Below are 17,822 nucleotides of genomic sequence, written 5' to 3'. Positions count from 1 at the left end.
AAATATAGTTTTTGAAATCGCTGCATTCAAAATTGAAGTCAATGAGAAAATTCAATTTAATAGCAGAATCATATCTTAAGAATACATAATCATTAATGAAAATCAAAAGCATTTTTGATAAATAATGTACAATGCGGTGGAAATTAAAACAAAAATTTAAGTTTTCTTGTAGATGTTTTTCTAAAAAAAAAGTATCTTCAAAAATTCTAGAAAATGTTTTATTTAAGGTAGTACAGGTGCTAAGGCAAGTTTAGACTTGTGGTTGAAATTATTTGTACCTTATTTTCAACTTAATATTAATATTGTTATAGCTTCATGAATGTAGACAAAAAATTAAATTAAATTTTTTTTTGTAAATAATTAAAAAGAAATTCAATTTTCGATAGTTTGAAAATTACTCCAGATGTCGAAAAATTTTAATCTTACTTTTCGTCTGATATTGTCAAGTTATAGCATAAGTTATCATCAAAATTGCAAAAATTAATTTATCATCCTTAGTTAGTTTTTTTTTTTTTTCAATAATTTACCTAGGTTTTACCTTTAATTTAACTAGCTTTTTTTTAATTTCCACTGACTAGTTTAGAAGAAATCTATGAAAATATATCATCCATCTACAGTTTTCCTATAAGATCAATATTAAATATATCTACTTTTGAAGTCATTTATTTATTAAAATAATCGGGCAACCTACCTTAAAATTTTCAGAATTAATTTAGACCTCGGACAAAAAAAAAATCAAGCCTTTTATTCAAAATTACCCTGGCTCTCGTACATCGTTAAATAAGAATATAATTATGAGAAAAGAATATCTGCAATAGTTAAGGTAGTACCAGCATGAAATCACTTTTCGACAGATTTGGCCGAATTTTTTTTCTCGGGTTTATAATAGCTTTATTTATGAATTCCTAAAATTTCATAATTTTTGACCGTTTAGATCGCGAGATATTTAAAGACAAAGTTCGCGATTTTGAGGGTCATGTCCCATTTAAAGCATGTAAAATGTCCGGTCTCTCCAACTATTTTTTATGATATTATTATATATTGAAGAAAAAGTAGAAAAAAATGTTTATACAATAAAATTCTAAAAAAAAAATTTAGAAATTAATTTTCACTTTCGAGATATTAATTTTGACGTAAATTGATCGAAATTGGGACGTTGGCATAATTATTTCCCATTTTAAACGGTCAAAATTTCTGAAACTTTGGGAATTAATAGTAAGCATTATTAAATTCTTAAATTTAATTTTTCGTTAAATTCTGTCGAAAAAAAAATTGTACCATTGCTTTAACATAGAAACTGCAAATACCATGCTGGAAATACCTTAAATACAAGATCTAGAACTACATAGGTGACTTGGTCACGTTGTCTTTAGCCATGACCAATTTGTTTGACCTACTAATATTTTCATATATTTTGAGTCAAATTTTACTAAAGCTATTCAAAATTCTTTAGAATGATATATATCAACTATAAGGAAATTTGAGTTTTATAATTATTGAAATTCGATATCTGATAGTAACAATAAATAAAGTTCTAGAACAAATTCGAAATCAATCGGACATATGGATTTTTTCGTATTTCACCATAAGGTGAAAAAATTTCTTGATTTTACTTTCATTAATTATTCATAAAATTAGCAATTTTAATAAGCAATAATTCTTCTCCACAAAGTACGGTGGTGAATTTTTATAAATTTATTTATTTTTTACTTTGCCTTTTCAATGGCAACTATGCAAATCAAAAAATAATTAAAAATTTAAAATTATAAAACGGGTAATTACCTAAATTCTATATGAAAAAAATAGTTCGTGTGAAATGGCTATTTACAGCATCTCGTTGATGCAACTAGCTAAGAAAAATTGTTAATATTTTTTTTGTGAAATAAGTACTTGAAAGATCATTCGAGGTTCTTTTATAAGTCAATAAAATTTTTATCAGGAGGTTTCTGTACGAAAGATTAGGAGGTTTTAATCTGTTTTTGTTACATGTACAAGAAAAAAAACATAAATCCAGCAAAAAATTTTATATTTTCCAAGATTTTAGCCTGTTACATTTCGACCATCTTTAAAAAAATTTAGTATTTACTTTATTTTTTATTGACCTCTATTATTATTTTCAACTATTGAAAAGTTGAAAAATTTCAACTTTTTGCATATTTTCAATTTTTTATTTATTTTTTTATAACTTGCAAAAAAAAAAATGTTTTTTATCCAATGAACTATTCGGAAATTTTTTCCACTATATTATTGTAGTAGTTGCACTACAGGCCAAATTTACGCTTTTATGGACATCCTAAACTCTGAATTGTTTATTCCGAGTGCGTACAGTGTATCAAATTTGGTTTCAGTAAAAAAATGAAATTGATAAAATAAAAACAAGTATTGTAACAAAAAAAAAAAAAAAAAAAAAAAAAAAACTACTAATTAATTACGAAAATAAATTTAAATGAATTTATAAGTAGACTACTCAAAAGAATTAAGTAAAAATATATAATAATAATTTTTATTTTTGAGTAATTATAGTGCCATAATTACATTATTATATAACATGTTTTAAAAAAATACATTGTGTCTGTAATAATGTAAAAAAAAAAAACTAGTCATTTTATATAATAATAAAATAAGAAACTTGTTTTTCGAGTTAAATTAAAATTAATTTTTTAACATTGTAAAAAAAAACAACAAACAAATACCTTGTTTAATGTCAAAAAGTAAATTTATTTACTAATTTAAATAAACGTTAAACCTTTTTTTTATTAATTTTTATAAAACCTCTATGTAAATTAAAAAACTATTTTTTAATAAATTACTAATTATTAAAAAAACACAAAAATTTTACAAAAATGTATTTAATTTTTTCTTAAATCACTAATTATTAAAAAATTCACGCACACACAATTTTTAAAAAACCAATAATCCTTGATTTATCGAAGCACATTAAAATAATTTCACAAAAATATTTTCAAAAAAAATATTGTTTATCGGATAATTTTAATACACAATAAACTAATAAATTGAGTAAATAAATAGTTGTAAAAAAAAAAATTTAATCGAAATAAAATAAATATAAAAGAACCAATGTTATATGTCAATTGAAAGTTTTATGTAAACGGCAGGTGGAAGCTGTGAAAACCAGGTCTAATACGTGATGAAGAGATTGGCGCTGAGCCCCACACACATACACATACATCTTACATATTTATTTAGAGGGGGGCACTATCAATACTTGTCTTATTACTGTTATTTACTTGTAACAAAACTGCCCAAAAAAAATTAATCAGATATTTATTTAGGAAAAAAATTTAAATTAACAATTGTACATCACAAATACAAATAATAGATCGTGAGCCCATAATGAAGTGAAATTTCTACGATTATTTTTATCCATCGTTTGGAGGAATGATTAAGGTAAGTTTAGTAATAAAGAAAAGTAATTGGATCGAGTGATCAATTTTGGAAAATGGATTTTTTCATAAAATACGTGACGCAAATAGAGTGGGATAGCATTGTTTAGCGTAACGAAATGTGACATAATGGAAAAAAACTTCAAGGAAACGTAACGTTCGAAACAGAGTGGGAGAGAAAGAAACCATTTCATTTTAATTTATTGGCTTATTCTTCTTAGCTTATTCATTTTTTGTAAATTTTTGATTATTTAAAGGAGATCTAAAAATTGTGACGTCATATTTCCAGGGTGGCTACGGAAATGGGACACAACGTGACGAAAAAAAGGGGAAGGGTTTAAAAACAAGAAATTTTTTGTGTAGAATTTGATGGGCAGCCACTTATGGTTAACGAACATTATTAATAGCACAATACGCACAAACTAATCGCAGGAATTATACAATAAATTCGCATTTCATTTTACAACCTCTTCGGCAGCTGCAAACTTCAAAAATTATTTTTTAATACAAACGACAGGCATTAAAAAAATATTAGGGAAAAACTCTATTTCCATAAATCAGCATTTATGGCAAATGCTGTTTTTGAAGTCACATTTTTCTGTATTTTCAAACTTATCTTTAACGCTGGCCCATGCCCATAAAATCTTACTGATTACATCACCGTTGAGACTTCGTAAATGTCTTCTTTATGCGCTTATTGTGGTCAGCGTCTTACATTAAAAAAAAAATTTCGGGAGCGGAGCGTTATATTCATCAGGGCTTTAGGTAGCGCGGAAAATTTATGATAGCGCTCCCAAGCTTCAAATTTCAAAGATATGGGATTTTTTGTTATTCTACCCAACTGAAAGATAGATAATCGAATAACAAATTAAAATAGTTTTTCCCGATTTTTAAATTTTAATATAACAGGGTGGTTACCAATCGTCACTCAGAATTGCCATATTTAAGGCATCGGTCAACGAACACTCCGGTTTACTAAACGTTGGGCTAAATTTTCCATCAGCCTCGTGAAAAAAAATTTCTTTGCAAGGACATAAAGGACACGCATACAATATCTCAAAAGTAATGTACGTCACTCAGTCTCGTGAAAAAAAATTTCTCCGCAAGGACATAAAGGACACGCATACTATATCTCAAAAGTAATGTAATCACTAATCAGTAACTTTTTGTACGTGGGCTAGTGGACTATTATCAATTCTCCAAATTCCAAACAAAAAGAATCATTGAAATTCCACTTCATTATGGATTCACGGTCTATAATAATAAACAGTGACGATAAATCTTCTGTGTTTGACAACTTACAAAAAAACATTTAAGAGGTACAGAAGGTGAGACAAAATATAGCCGGTTTTTTTTTCTAAATAAACAATCAACACTTTATAATAATTATTTTCAATATTCTTACCTCTGTATAAATACGAGCTATAACTACAATAATTACGCCTAAAATAATCCATTTTTTTTTGCACATAAGTCACTTCTTAGCGAATTTTCTTCCAAAAATCTAACTTTTGACTTTGTATATATATGACGATTCCAAATTCAGAAATTCGCAAAAATATCTTTCATATATCCATCAAACCTACCTAATCGAATAGTAGAATAAAAATAACTTCACAAAAAATCGAAGATCTTCTTTTTTTTAATTATTTAGTTGAATGAATTTATAACAAAATTCATCATCAAAGTTGAAAATAACGTTCAAATAATTTCAACCACAAGTCTAAACTTTCCTTGGCGCTCGTACTACCTTAAATAGAATCAAATAACATTAATAATTATTAAGATTTTTAATAGTGTTCAGTCTAATCATTATGTAAAATAACAGATTTAAATACAAAGATGTTTTCCCGGATATTGATTTTTATGCATCATACATACAAAAGAAATCAAAATATGTATTAAAATTAAATAAATCTTCAATTTAAGAACTGGTTTTAAAATAAAGGCTAATTCTATGTGTATATAGTATAAACTCTAAAAATTATAAAAATTCATAGCTACGTTATCGACCAGCGTAGAATCCAATGTGGTCTAAGAGTCAGTGTCTGGCCGACATCATAATATTTTAATGAACCCTATATTTTCTATTCGATTATATTCTAGGATATGGCACGTAAAAAAATCCATGAACCTTAACTTTCTGCCGCGTGGTAAATAAGCTCAGGTCAATGTGGAGCTTTTTCTCTCATAGGACATATATATGGCAGAGCGATCATTTTCGAGATAGAAGGAAAGGGGAAATAAAATTAGATAAATTGTGAAAAATTTCTAAATGTGAATGAAGGGCAGGCAGCTACAATGGCTCAAAGGTCATGACAACCACTTTCGGAAAAATAAACTATTTAAAGTATTTTAATAAAGACAAAATTTACCTATTCGCACCGTGTGTGAGTTTTATTGGAAGCGTTTCCATGGTAACGATACACTACTTTAATTATAGAATTGTATGGATGCATATATAATTGTATGGATTGCATTTATGACTTACATTAAAAATTTAATATTATTGTCTCACAAATTTAAATAAATAATTATGATAATTTACATTTGAAAATAATATTTATGTAATTTGATTTCTTTTTTTCACAATTTTTAATGCATTAAGTTTAATTAATTAGTGTTTTTCAATAATTTTAATTTGACATTTTCGATAACATTAACATGTAAAGAATTGCAAATTAGTCATAACAGCCTCCTTTATCGCCAAAAATTTTCACTGGAAGCGCTGGCATCGATTTTATTGTCCCCTACCATGACTACGCAACCAACGAATACGCAAATTATTATATGTAAATAAAAACAAATGGTATATTGACATTAAAATTTGCATTTAATTATAATTTAGGTTTACATTTTTTTATTTATATTTTCGTAAAAATTTTTAAAAATTCAAAAATTCTTTGGATACATATTTTCTACACCTAAAATAGTTTAACTAAAAAACAGTGATAATGTTAAATTCTTATTTGACTCTTCTTATGCCAAAAATATTATTTGAACAGTTGGGGGAGTATGGTTCTATTCTTTACTCTATTTTAGTGCTTTGCTTAATGTATGTTTTATGGTATATTCATTGTCAATCTGAGAAGAATTGTATTTCTAAAGAAAAACTTTATAAATTTGAAAAAGAATTAATTTATAGGTAGGTCAGCATAGTTTATTTATATTGGCAGCAATAAATGAATTAAATCGTAATCAATTTGCCATTTTACGAGAAAAGATGTAAAGGGCCCCTCGCATTTCTTGAAACTCAAAATACAGGGCGATGCATTGTCATCCTAATTAAGTTCAAATGAGTGGAACCTTCTAAAACCAGTTTCGGGACACAACGTTTAAAATAGTCAAAAAGAGTCTCATATTTCTGTATGAATTAATCATATGAAAAAATTACTGTAGTTGAATCAAGCATTTAATAGATGTTCAATAATAATATGAGTATGGGCCAGAATCGTATCAAACAAAATCTGGGCAGGCAAAAAAAAATCAAAATCGGGACAGGCAGTCACGCACAGCGGTCAAATCTATAACATACCAATTTTTTCGTCGGGAAGTTAAAAATAATCTTCAAAGAATTCTACACAAAATATTTGTACCACTATTTATGATTATTATTTATTTTCTTTTGTTATAAAATTTGCAAAAGATTATAAGATTGTTTTAAGATTTTTAGATGTGTTGAATTGGGCACTACATAGCCGCTTACGAATTTTTTTGCACCCTGTATAATGTAGATCCCAAAAGGGCATATCTAATGATCTGCTAATGAGAGGTAATGAGGAAACCTTGACAGCCCTTAAATTACTTTTTAACGTTTAACGATCAGTCAACTGTGTAGTCAACTAGGCAATTTGTATGACGTGAATGTAATAAAAAGCTCTAAAAATATCGTATGCTAGGCAATATTATAATAATTTGTATGACGTAAATGTAATCAAATGGTCTAAAAATATCGTAAAGCGTAAAATAATTTATTAAACCACGCATGAAGTATCCGATTTACCTTATACAAAACAACAAATACATCTGAACGTGAATACATCATATGTATACTTATTTATAAAGCATCTCATATGCAATACATATTGCATAAAAGATAAAAGAAATGCAAGAATTAATAAACATTGTTTAAATAATTTCAGTTCTAGATTATATTCCTTACTTGAAGTATTAAAAAAATTAACTGAAGAACAAAGTCATTTTATTGATTTAGATTTACGTAATGATTTATCAAATATACATTGGGATTTAGTTAATTTAGAATATACAATGGCACAAATAATACCAGCTATTGAAAATTCATTATTAAATCATTCACGAAAAGATGTTAAAGATACACCAAAAGATGATATAAATGATACAGCATTACAAGAGATTCCTAAAAAAGAGAATGAGAAAGACAATGAAGAAACTGCAGATAAAGATAATGATAAATCTACAAAAGTATTAAAAGATTTAGAAGAACGTTGGCGTACGATACGCTCAAATTTAAACTTAAATATTGACATCATCAAAAAGAATTCAAAGCAAAGTGTTGTACCGTCCAGTTGTGGGGATGATAGTAAACGTACAAGTATTTATAATAATATGTTATCAATTAAAGATGAAGTCAATCGAAAATTATCTACGCATAAAGAAACACGTGACGATTATAAAATTATAGGTTGGTTAACTATCTTTTCTTTGTAAACTTTTCTCATTTTCATTTTATTAATTTTCTTGTTTACCCTTTTTTCATATAAAAACGGAACTCGATCTCGGCCTGATTCTTATCCACAAAGATAGCAAGAAACCCAAAAAATAACATAGAATATTCTTCCCGGAAAATCTCGTTCCCGTGGAATTCTTATTATATTAATAAGATAAATAAAATAGTACAATTTAGAAATTTTGATAAACCAAGTATGTAATCCTACTAAATTTGGGTTACACTTTTTAAATTTGTGATCAAAATTAACCCTAAGCTCTAATAGGTTTCAAGAATGTGGAGTTCTGGTCCTCGAATGGAGCACATAAGTGATAGCTAGCGAAAAACTGACATCGCATCTTAAAAGAATGACCCAAAATTAGTGGGTTTCCAAAAAAATTCCAATAAGATAGGATCAAATTTGCATGTGTTATCAAGATATTCGAATATTTAACTTTATGACGTCATCAGAATCTAAAAAATTTAATTTTGCTCTATTACATCCAAATTTTATCCAATTTTGATAATGCTATATTGCTCTATTACATCAAAATTAATCTAGCTCTAATAGGTTTCACGAATATGGAGTCTTAGTCCCGAAATTTGACACATAAGTGATAGCTAGCGAAAAACTGACATCGCATCTTAAATGAATGACCCAAAATTGGGGGTTTCAAAAAAAATTCCAATAAAAGAGGATCAATTTTGCCTGTGTTATCAAGAAAATCGAATTTTTGAACTTTGTGACGTATTCAGAATTCAAAAAAAGCTATCAGCAAATTATGATATTTATAACATTGTAAATTAATAAGCGCCTTTTACATGATTCTTTACTAACTTACGTATAAAACATATGTTTTGTTTTGCGCCTTATTTCCGGTGCCTCCTACGCCACGCCCTAGTTACGGACCTGCAATATGTAATAATAAAAATCAAATTTTTGCAGATAATAAATCGTCATTACCGTCCCGGCCATCATCTCCTCCAGTATCTATATCCCCACCAATATCAATATTCGATGAACAGATTGAAAATACAATGTTGCTAGATTCAAAAAATTTAACAAAATCGATTAAATTAATGATTAATGAAAATATAACAAAAATAGCTGATAACAAAACAATAACTGTTTTACAAGATAAAACTCAAACATTTTACGATAGTGAATCATTATTTAGTATTGATATGCAAAGTAGTTCATCATTAGAGAAAAATGTACTAGAAAACTGCAAGCAACATTTTCCTATTAATTAAAAAAAAAATTATTAAAAATAATAAATAATATTTGTTCAATTACAAGTAAAAAAAGTGAATGGTCCCTATAGAATATAAATGTTCAAAAATAACAAATTAATTAAATATTTAAATTTAATAAAGTTAATTTTTTTAAATAACTTTCAATATAAAAGAAAATACAATAAAAAAGTAAAACTTGCAAAAAATATTGTATTGTATTATGTATTTTTTTTCTAATAATAAACATTGGATAATCAAACATTCTGTACGGATTTAGAAAAAAATAGACCCGAAAAAATTAAGACCGAAACCGAAAAAATAGACTGAAAAAAACTTCAGAATCTAGCCACTATTAGTCTATTGTCGACAAACTAAGCTGAACCAACTCTTAATTATTGTTATATACTCCGGATCTATAAAATATACGGTCTATTTTTTCGGGGTCTATTTTTCCGATTATATCATTCTGTACCTACATAAATTTAAACTGAAATAAATAGTACAAGCCAAGGGCGGTTGTTTAATATTTTGACCCGCTGATTATTGAAGTTTGGAATGCTTCACTTTCAAGTCGCAGTATTAATTTTTTATAAAATAAAAAACACATTTTTTCATATTTCCAAGTTTGCTAGCAAAATTTTGGATTAAAATATTTATAGATACTACAATTTCAAACCAAGCAAATTTCGAATATTTCTAAAATCTCTTCTAGTAATATGAGAATCCAAGAGGAAATTTGTGTAGTAACTGAGCGCGTCATATTAACTTATGAGGGGTTCCTTGATCCTTCCTTAGTACCTTCTCTAAATATTAGCCCTAAATATGGGGGCTAGGCGTATGGAAGATAATCAGATTAGTAAAAAAAAAATTGCTATATTAATTAACGTGAATTAACTCGAGCGCGTCAGATTAAGATATGGTGGTAAGACATCCTAAAAAATGTACATTTCAATAATTTAATAATTTAAACGTGACGCAAGAATATGGGAGGCTTGCAAAGTTGCGTCACCCGTAGTAACTCGGGCGCGATCAAAATTTTTTCAGATTATTAAAATCTACATTTTTTAGCATATACGCGTCCCCCCATATTTAGGGCAAAGTTTTGGTGGAGGTACTAAGAAAGGTCCCAGGCACCCCTCATATGTTAATCTGACGCACTCAAATTATTACACAAATCATCTAATGGCTCCCTATTATAAGTCAAAAGTTATTGCAAAATAAAGATCATGGTGGGTCACTTGTCCACTTTACGCCCGTTTTAATGCTCATCTCTCCCAAAAACAGTTAACGGCTAGTATGACCGCTTTTTTGATTTGATAAAAGGCCTTAAGTAAGATAAAATAACTAACAACGACAACCATCGTAACAGTTTATGTTGCGACTTTTGAAAGCGGGGAAAAATAGACAGTTCATATATTTGAACAGTATTGTTGGAAATTACTATGGTTTCTTATTAACGGTATCTGGCGACTTTAAATTTTGATCGAGTTGGATTTTGGACTATGATTAGATCCTCTACTATATTTATTCGTAAGTGAACTTGCGAATAAAATCTAATTATGAATATTAATTATATGAATTTATTATTAAGTACAATTCTTCCTGTTGTGTTTAAATCGTAGGAACATACATAAATAACTACACGGTAGTGTTTTAAAATAACGTACAAAAGATTCGAACTTGGATAAATTAAATAATTATATAATTAATTCAATTAATGGAATATAAAATATTTCGAAATGAATTTATTCTATATAGGTAAGTACATTTTCTACGATTCTGTAGTCAAAAAAACTGTTCATCTGAAATTAAATAGTTTAAATAATAATTCCTTTTTATAACTATGTTATTTTCAGCAAAAGAGATTTAACAGCTGCTCAAGCTAAAAATATCTTGGTCCCAGCAAGTGATATATGTAGTTCAAATATTTTTGAAATGCTTTTTTTTGCTTAAAACAGTCAAAATTTTTAGGTATTTTTGATCGGTGAATACGAATCCGTTGTACACCGAATCCGAATACGAAAAATTGGGACATTTTTGACTCGCCGAAAAATTAAGTACTTATCGTCCAAACTGTTATCTAGGAGGTATTTTTGATTACAGATTATGAATCTGATGTCAGATTAACAGATTCTCTCATATATTCCGAAAACCGTGTTATTTTTGGTCAAGAATTTCCCTCTTTTGGCACAAAATTGACAAACTAAGGATTTGTCGTCCAAACTTTGCTCTAGGAAGTAGTTTTGGCCGCTGATTACGAATCAAATGTCTTATTACACAGATTCTATGATTGTGTAATATAAATTTGTAAGTCGCTGATTCTATGATTGTGTAATAAAGCATTTGTAATCAGCAAACAAAAATACCCTAAAGAAGTGAAATTCTTTTTGATTTGTGGTTCATCGATCGTGAACTTATCTAAAACACATCTTCTTTTCCTTTAGCTTGAAATATTTCCAGTCTTGTGCTAAATTCATTATTTTTTTACCTTTACCATTTCTGCTTCCTCTAAATCTCTCAAAAAACAATATGGTAAAGTATGCTCGTTTTACTGTCTTGTTTTTTGCAATCCTCCTTTTGTGGCTCTTGAGACTCAAAATTTTGTTGGGTAAATTTTAACATTTTCTACTGATTTAACATTTTGCACATGTTAATTGAATTAGCCTGGCTGCTTCTTTTATCTCTAAAACTTCTGCTTTTTTCGTGTTTCAAACATTCTTCATGATGTATGATATTTTGATGTCCAAAGCTCTTATTATTGAAGTAAAAATATAGAACCCTTTAAGCATCGATCACCATCCAAGACTTGACCATATGCTGGGATAAAATTATTTTTAAACTTTATAAATTGTACTGTATACAGTGATTAATTGAAAAAATGAAAAAATTAATTTAATTTAGTTGATTGATATCATTAAATTTTTAGAATACAAAAATATTTATTGTAGTCAACATACAGATTTTGTTTGAGTACCTTTAGATATTTCTTTAAAATTTAGTCAAATCAAGTTAGAATAATTGTTTATTTTGGTTCAATTTCGGTTCTAGTAGCTAATAATTTAAATTATTTGTTAATACAAATTACTTATCAATGAACCTCAATTAATTTTTGTGTTAGTCGTTATAATTTAACGAAATTTATAATCAGTGATACCTAGTGCCGACTGCAGGTGATTATTTAATTTTTATCGTTAACTTTTTATATTAACTTAACATTTTATTTTTATCTTATCTGTCTGTCTGTTTGTTAGACATAATGTGTAAATCGCACATCAATACAATATTATTCCCATTATTCCCATCGCTTCCACCATTTTTTATATAGATAAACCAATTTCTTCTAATCGCTTCCACGATTTTATTATGTTCATCCGAATTTTAGTTTTTACTTAAAAATTTAAGCATAAAAACTTTTTAAGACAGAAGCTTTTTGCTCTAAAAATTAAAACATAATTCATGCAAGATGTTTTTTTAGCATATAAAAAGAATACGAAAAATAGTTTTATCGAAAAAAAAGACTTCCAAGAAAAATTTTAAATTATTAGATTTAATGGTAGATTTTCGGATTCAATTTCTGTCTAAGCAATTTATTATATATTCAACTTTCTATTAATTAATTAAAAATTAATTTAAAAAAATTAAGCATATTGAGCTCTTGATTGATCATAAAAGCCCGCGTAAGATATGCGCCTTGAAAAAGTATAATTTCTTTTTTTAACATTTTTTCGATAAAACTTAGTTTTCGACTTATTATTATAAAAAACATCTTATATATAAGTAAATGGAAGAGCTATTACCGATCAATTTAAAATTTTTTATGATGATAATTAGCGTCTCATACTCACAGAACAATACAAAAGCCTTGTATTAACGCAAATCAAAAAATCATTACCCAACAATGTTTCTGTTTAAAAGTTAAATTCGCGAAATGATGTGCTTTTCTTTTAAAACAAAAATTTTTGGCTAAACTTAATGGAATGATATGAAAAATTTTTAGCGTTTAAATGTGGTAAGAAATATTTCTAAGTGATATAACAGTTTAAATTCAATAGTATAAATTTGATTTTCACAGCGTGCAACTTGGTCAAAAAAGCTCGTACAAGAAACGCGAAAATTTTAAATTGAAAATTAATATGCTTTCAAGTGCTTTTATTAGATTTTTTACAAAAAAGTTTTCGAACCCCATGTACGCTTTCAAACTTTTATTAAGAATTAAAGAATAACTATTCTCATATGTTCAGTTCACAAATCGGTAAAGGATGATAAAAAATTTTAACTTTGGATTGATCCACTTTTCCAGATGGTTAGGGTCCACTTTTTTCCCCAGATTTCTACACCTCTCTCTATCTAGAAAATGGCCGATCTGCCATGTATATATAGATATACCTTGAGAGTGCCTTGAGATAAAATGCTCCACATCGACTCAGAAGCTTAAATACTACGTGGCAGAAAGTTAGGATTCATGGATTTTTTTGCGTGCTATATCCTAGAATATTTTAAAATTTTAATTTTTTTTTAATTAATTATCATTCATAGATGTTTGCCCTAATCTTCTAGATCAATCTTTGTATTATATAAATATGTATTTCGATTACCAAATAGTCATCATCAGTATGAATTAGCTAGGAAATTAGGACAAAAATCGTAATTTTTTTCGAAAAATCCTAGATGTTCTCATTTATTTTCTCTTTGATAACACTTATAGAGATATATCAATATGGATATGGATGATGTCTTAGCCGAAATTGGAGAATGGGGTCGTTATCAAAAACTTGTGGTTTGGCTCATTCTACTTCCGGGTGTTTTACCATGCGGTTTTCATGCATATGATCAACTATTTATGGCTGCTGTACCGCCACATTGGTGTCGTGTGCCAGAATTAGATCCATGGGTTCAAAATCATATGAATCATGTTATCAATATTAGGTATTTTATCATTTTAAAAATAAAAAATTTGTATTAACATAAAAAAATTTAATTAGTATTCCATTCGAAAATAAAGATGGTACGTGGAAACCCAATGAATGTAATGTTTATGTGCGAAATTATTCAACGTTATCGAAATTGAGTGGACTTCAACAATTTATTAATGTCCCTTTTGATACGCCAACTAAATTCTGTGATCATGGATGGCATTTTGATAGAAGTGATTATATTTCAACCGTAGTTACTGAGGTAAGAAATCAAAACCGCAAAGCGATTATTCTCCTTAAGCTCTGTAGATTCAAATACAGGATGATTTCCCGATGATGTTGGATTTCTTATTATAATATGATCTATCTAACTATATGAAGCGAGACGAAACAATGAAATTTAATGTTAACCGTTATTATTGGAACAGGAAGGACGAAATTTTCTAACGAAACCAATTCTAGATTTATTACCCAATTTTCATATAAGCAGACTACATATTTCTATTTTCAAGCGACTTGGAAAATATCATTTTTACTTAAAAAGTTTATTTTTTAGTGGAATTTAGTTTGTGATAAAAAATTTTACCTGACCTTGGCATTAATGTTGTTTGGAGTTGGAGGTCTTGTTGGAAATTACATATTTGGATATGTGCAAGTAAGCTGAGAATTCACTATTCTTATTCGCAGTAGATGTACGCGGCCACTTTGCCTAGGAGCCCTGCATCGAATAGGGACCCCACGAGTGCACAAAAGAAATTGAAAATGTTTCATAGAGAGAAAATTTATTAGGATTATAAAAAAGTTAGAAAAGGTAATATTTAAACTTAATGTACTTAACAAAACTCTTTTCTTTCATTTTCTTTTGGTACTCTGAAGCTCCTATGAACTTGCAAGCGTAAAAAATTCTAGCAGTGGCCAAATTCGTCTATTGCAATATTTCGTAGCTATTATTGTGATATTTTCATTTTCCTTTTCTAAATATATGTCTTAGGACAGTCTAGGTAGACGGCCAGCATTTTTTATATATTTGGCAATCCAATGTTTTTTCGGCATAGCAACCGCATTTGCAAGAGATTATACAACGTGGCTCATATTTAGAATTGGTGTAGGGTTTACAGTACCAGCAATTTTAGGAACTCCATATGTGTTAGGTAAATATATTTGACACTGTTGTTACTTAAAAATTGTTTACAACTTTAAATTGAAATTGTTTTAGCTATCGAATTGGTTGGAACTAAAAAAAGAACACTATGTACGATATTAATTAATATTGCTTATTCATTGGCACTAATTCTTTTAGCGATTCTCGTTTGGGCTATACGCGATTGGAGATTATTAGCATTATCAACCACACTTCCATTTGTATCATTCTTTTTATTTTGGTGGGCTTTACCGGAAAGTCCACGATGGTTATTGGCAAGAGGAAAATTCCAAGAAGCAGATAAGATATTTAGGAAAATAGCAAGGTACATGTCATACTTGATAAAAAAACGGAACTTATTAATTTCACTATAACGGAAGATATTAATCTTTTCAGAATGAATAAAACACGTTTACCGCCAAATTACTTAACTCTGTTAAAACGTAAATACGATTCTGATCGTTTATTATCAAAGAAGAGTGATACACAACATTACGGTGTATTAGATTTATTTAAAACGCCAAATTTATGTCAAAAAACATTAATAATCACATTTATTTGGTTTACTAACACAAGCGTGTACGTTGGATTGTCATATTATGCACCAGCTTTAGGTGGAGATGAATTCCTAAACTTTTTTTTGGCTGGTGCTGTTGAATTACCAACTTATATATTCTTATGGCCTGCCATGGATTGGATTGGTAGAAGATGGACGTTATGTGCTAGCATGATTATTGGTGGAGTTGCTTGTTTGGCAACATTTTTAGTAAAAAATGGTGAGATCTATCTATTTCTATTCTATTATTATATGAATTCGAAAATATGTTTGTTTGTTTAACCTTTTTTAACTGATTAAGAATAAACATTTAGACCAAATTTTAATTTAGAATCATTTATTTTAGATTCCGAAATAACGCTTGCATTATATTGCATTGGAAAAATGGGTATTTCGTCATCTTTTGTAGTATTGCCTTTAATGGCTTCAGAACTATATCCTACTGTTGTAAGAGGCTTAGGAATGAGTATGAGTTCTGTGCTGGGAATGCTTGGACCAATTTTTATTCCACTAGTTAATTATTTGGTAAGCATTTGTTTTACACTATTATACCACATTCTTGCAATAAATTATACTCTCTAATATTCTTTGTACTAGGGTGGAGAAATGTTAATATTACCTTTGTTGATTATGGGTGTATTATTAATAGCTGGTGGAATAAGCAGTCTTTTATTACCAGAAACATTAGGTCAAACATTACCTCAAAGTTTAGCAGACGGTGAAAAAATTGGTATAGGTTGTATGAATTTATGCAATACTCGTGACCAAAAAGAAGAAAATAAATTAAAAATGAAGAGCGAAGAGACAGCTGTTTGAAAATTGTGGATATTATACTTATTTGTTTATGTTGTTATAAATACGAGTTAATAAATGTATTATTAGATATTTTATTATGTTATTTTTCAACCTGATTAAACAGCTTAGAAACCAGATTAGAAACCATCTCCTTAGTCTTTAGTCTAGACTCCCAAAGTATTTTAGTATCATCATCTCTAGTTTTTTTTAAATTCTTTAATTTATTCCTAATCATCAACGAAATTAAAAATTAAATTTTGAAAATAACAAAAATGAGATTCTTTCTTAGCGATGATCTATCTCACAACTTTAAAGAAGATATTCGTATAATGGAGATGATGACTAAAAAAGATTATAATTAATTAATCCGAAAATAAATTTTTGTGGGTGTCCAAACCATGTTCAACAAAATCCAAAATAATACTTAACAAAATGTATTTATATTACATTATTGATAAGTTTAATATGTCGAAGTTAGAGTAGTGGCTAGCCCAATCTCCTACGGTTACAGAGTACCTCGGTTCGTATCTAGATTGGTCCCGATTAATTTTTAATTAAATAAATTATTATGCCGAGATAAGGTCATTTTTTAGATAATTGTTATGAGAACCAAAAGCGACAAATAAGTAAGAGAGAGGGATATATTTTATATTATTTTAATTCCCACCCCCTTACAGAAGAGTGATTTATAGTATAAGTAGGTAAGTGGGACTAACACAATTAATTTTTTTTTTAAATAACATATTCTCCTATTACAAAATTTCAAATTTTAGTTAACGAGGGATTTTATTTTATAAATAGGAATTTTATAAATATAAATTTTAATATTTTGTAATAGGAGAATATGAGTGAGATAAACTATATGACATGTTCTCCTATTAAAAAAGTTTCAAATTTTAGTAGCATAGCTAACCCATTACAAAATTGGTACAAATTTTTTTATATTTTGTAATAGGAGAACATGATTTTAAAGAGTGGCTTTTAAAGATATATTTATGGCTATTTAAATTCCCACCCCTTGACAGAATAGTGATTTATGACATATATATAACTGAAATTTATAGCAAGAGGGCGGGTTATATAGATAATT

At 28.0% G+C, this 17,822-nt stretch overlaps 2 protein-coding genes across 2 annotated transcripts; both read left to right on the top strand.

The window, feature by feature from the left end:
- The first annotated feature begins 3,399 nt into the window (after positions 1–3,399).
- LOC123298764 lies at positions 3,400–9,345 on the top strand. The gene is made up of 4 exons (XM_044880861.1): positions 3,400–3,408; positions 6,550–6,629; positions 7,547–8,067; positions 9,038–9,345. Exons 1-4 carry the CDS (start codon positions 3,400–3,402, stop codon positions 9,343–9,345), a joined length of 918 nt encoding a protein of 305 aa, XP_044736796.1.
- Positions 9,346–12,345: 3,000 nt separating this feature from the next.
- LOC123299106 (beta-alanine transporter) lies at positions 12,346–16,789 on the top strand. Its single transcript, XM_044881335.1, has 9 exons — positions 12,346–12,497; positions 14,033–14,253; positions 14,310–14,502; positions 14,797–14,895; positions 15,232–15,391; positions 15,457–15,706; positions 15,778–16,157; positions 16,284–16,462; positions 16,535–16,789. The coding sequence occupies exons 2-9, from the start codon at positions 14,045–14,047 to the stop codon at positions 16,751–16,753; spliced, it is 1,689 nt and encodes a 562-aa protein (XP_044737270.1). The 5' UTR covers positions 12,346–12,497; positions 14,033–14,044; the 3' UTR covers positions 16,754–16,789.
- The last annotated feature ends 1,033 nt before the right edge of the window (positions 16,790–17,822 follow it).

Source organism: Chrysoperla carnea, chromosome 4 (genome assembly GCF_905475395.1).
Source record: "Chrysoperla carnea chromosome 4, inChrCarn1.1, whole genome shotgun sequence".
In the NCBI taxonomy this organism is placed as follows: domain Eukaryota; kingdom Metazoa; phylum Arthropoda; class Insecta; order Neuroptera; family Chrysopidae; genus Chrysoperla; species Chrysoperla carnea.
This window is presented reverse-complemented; position numbering and strand designations above follow the sequence as displayed.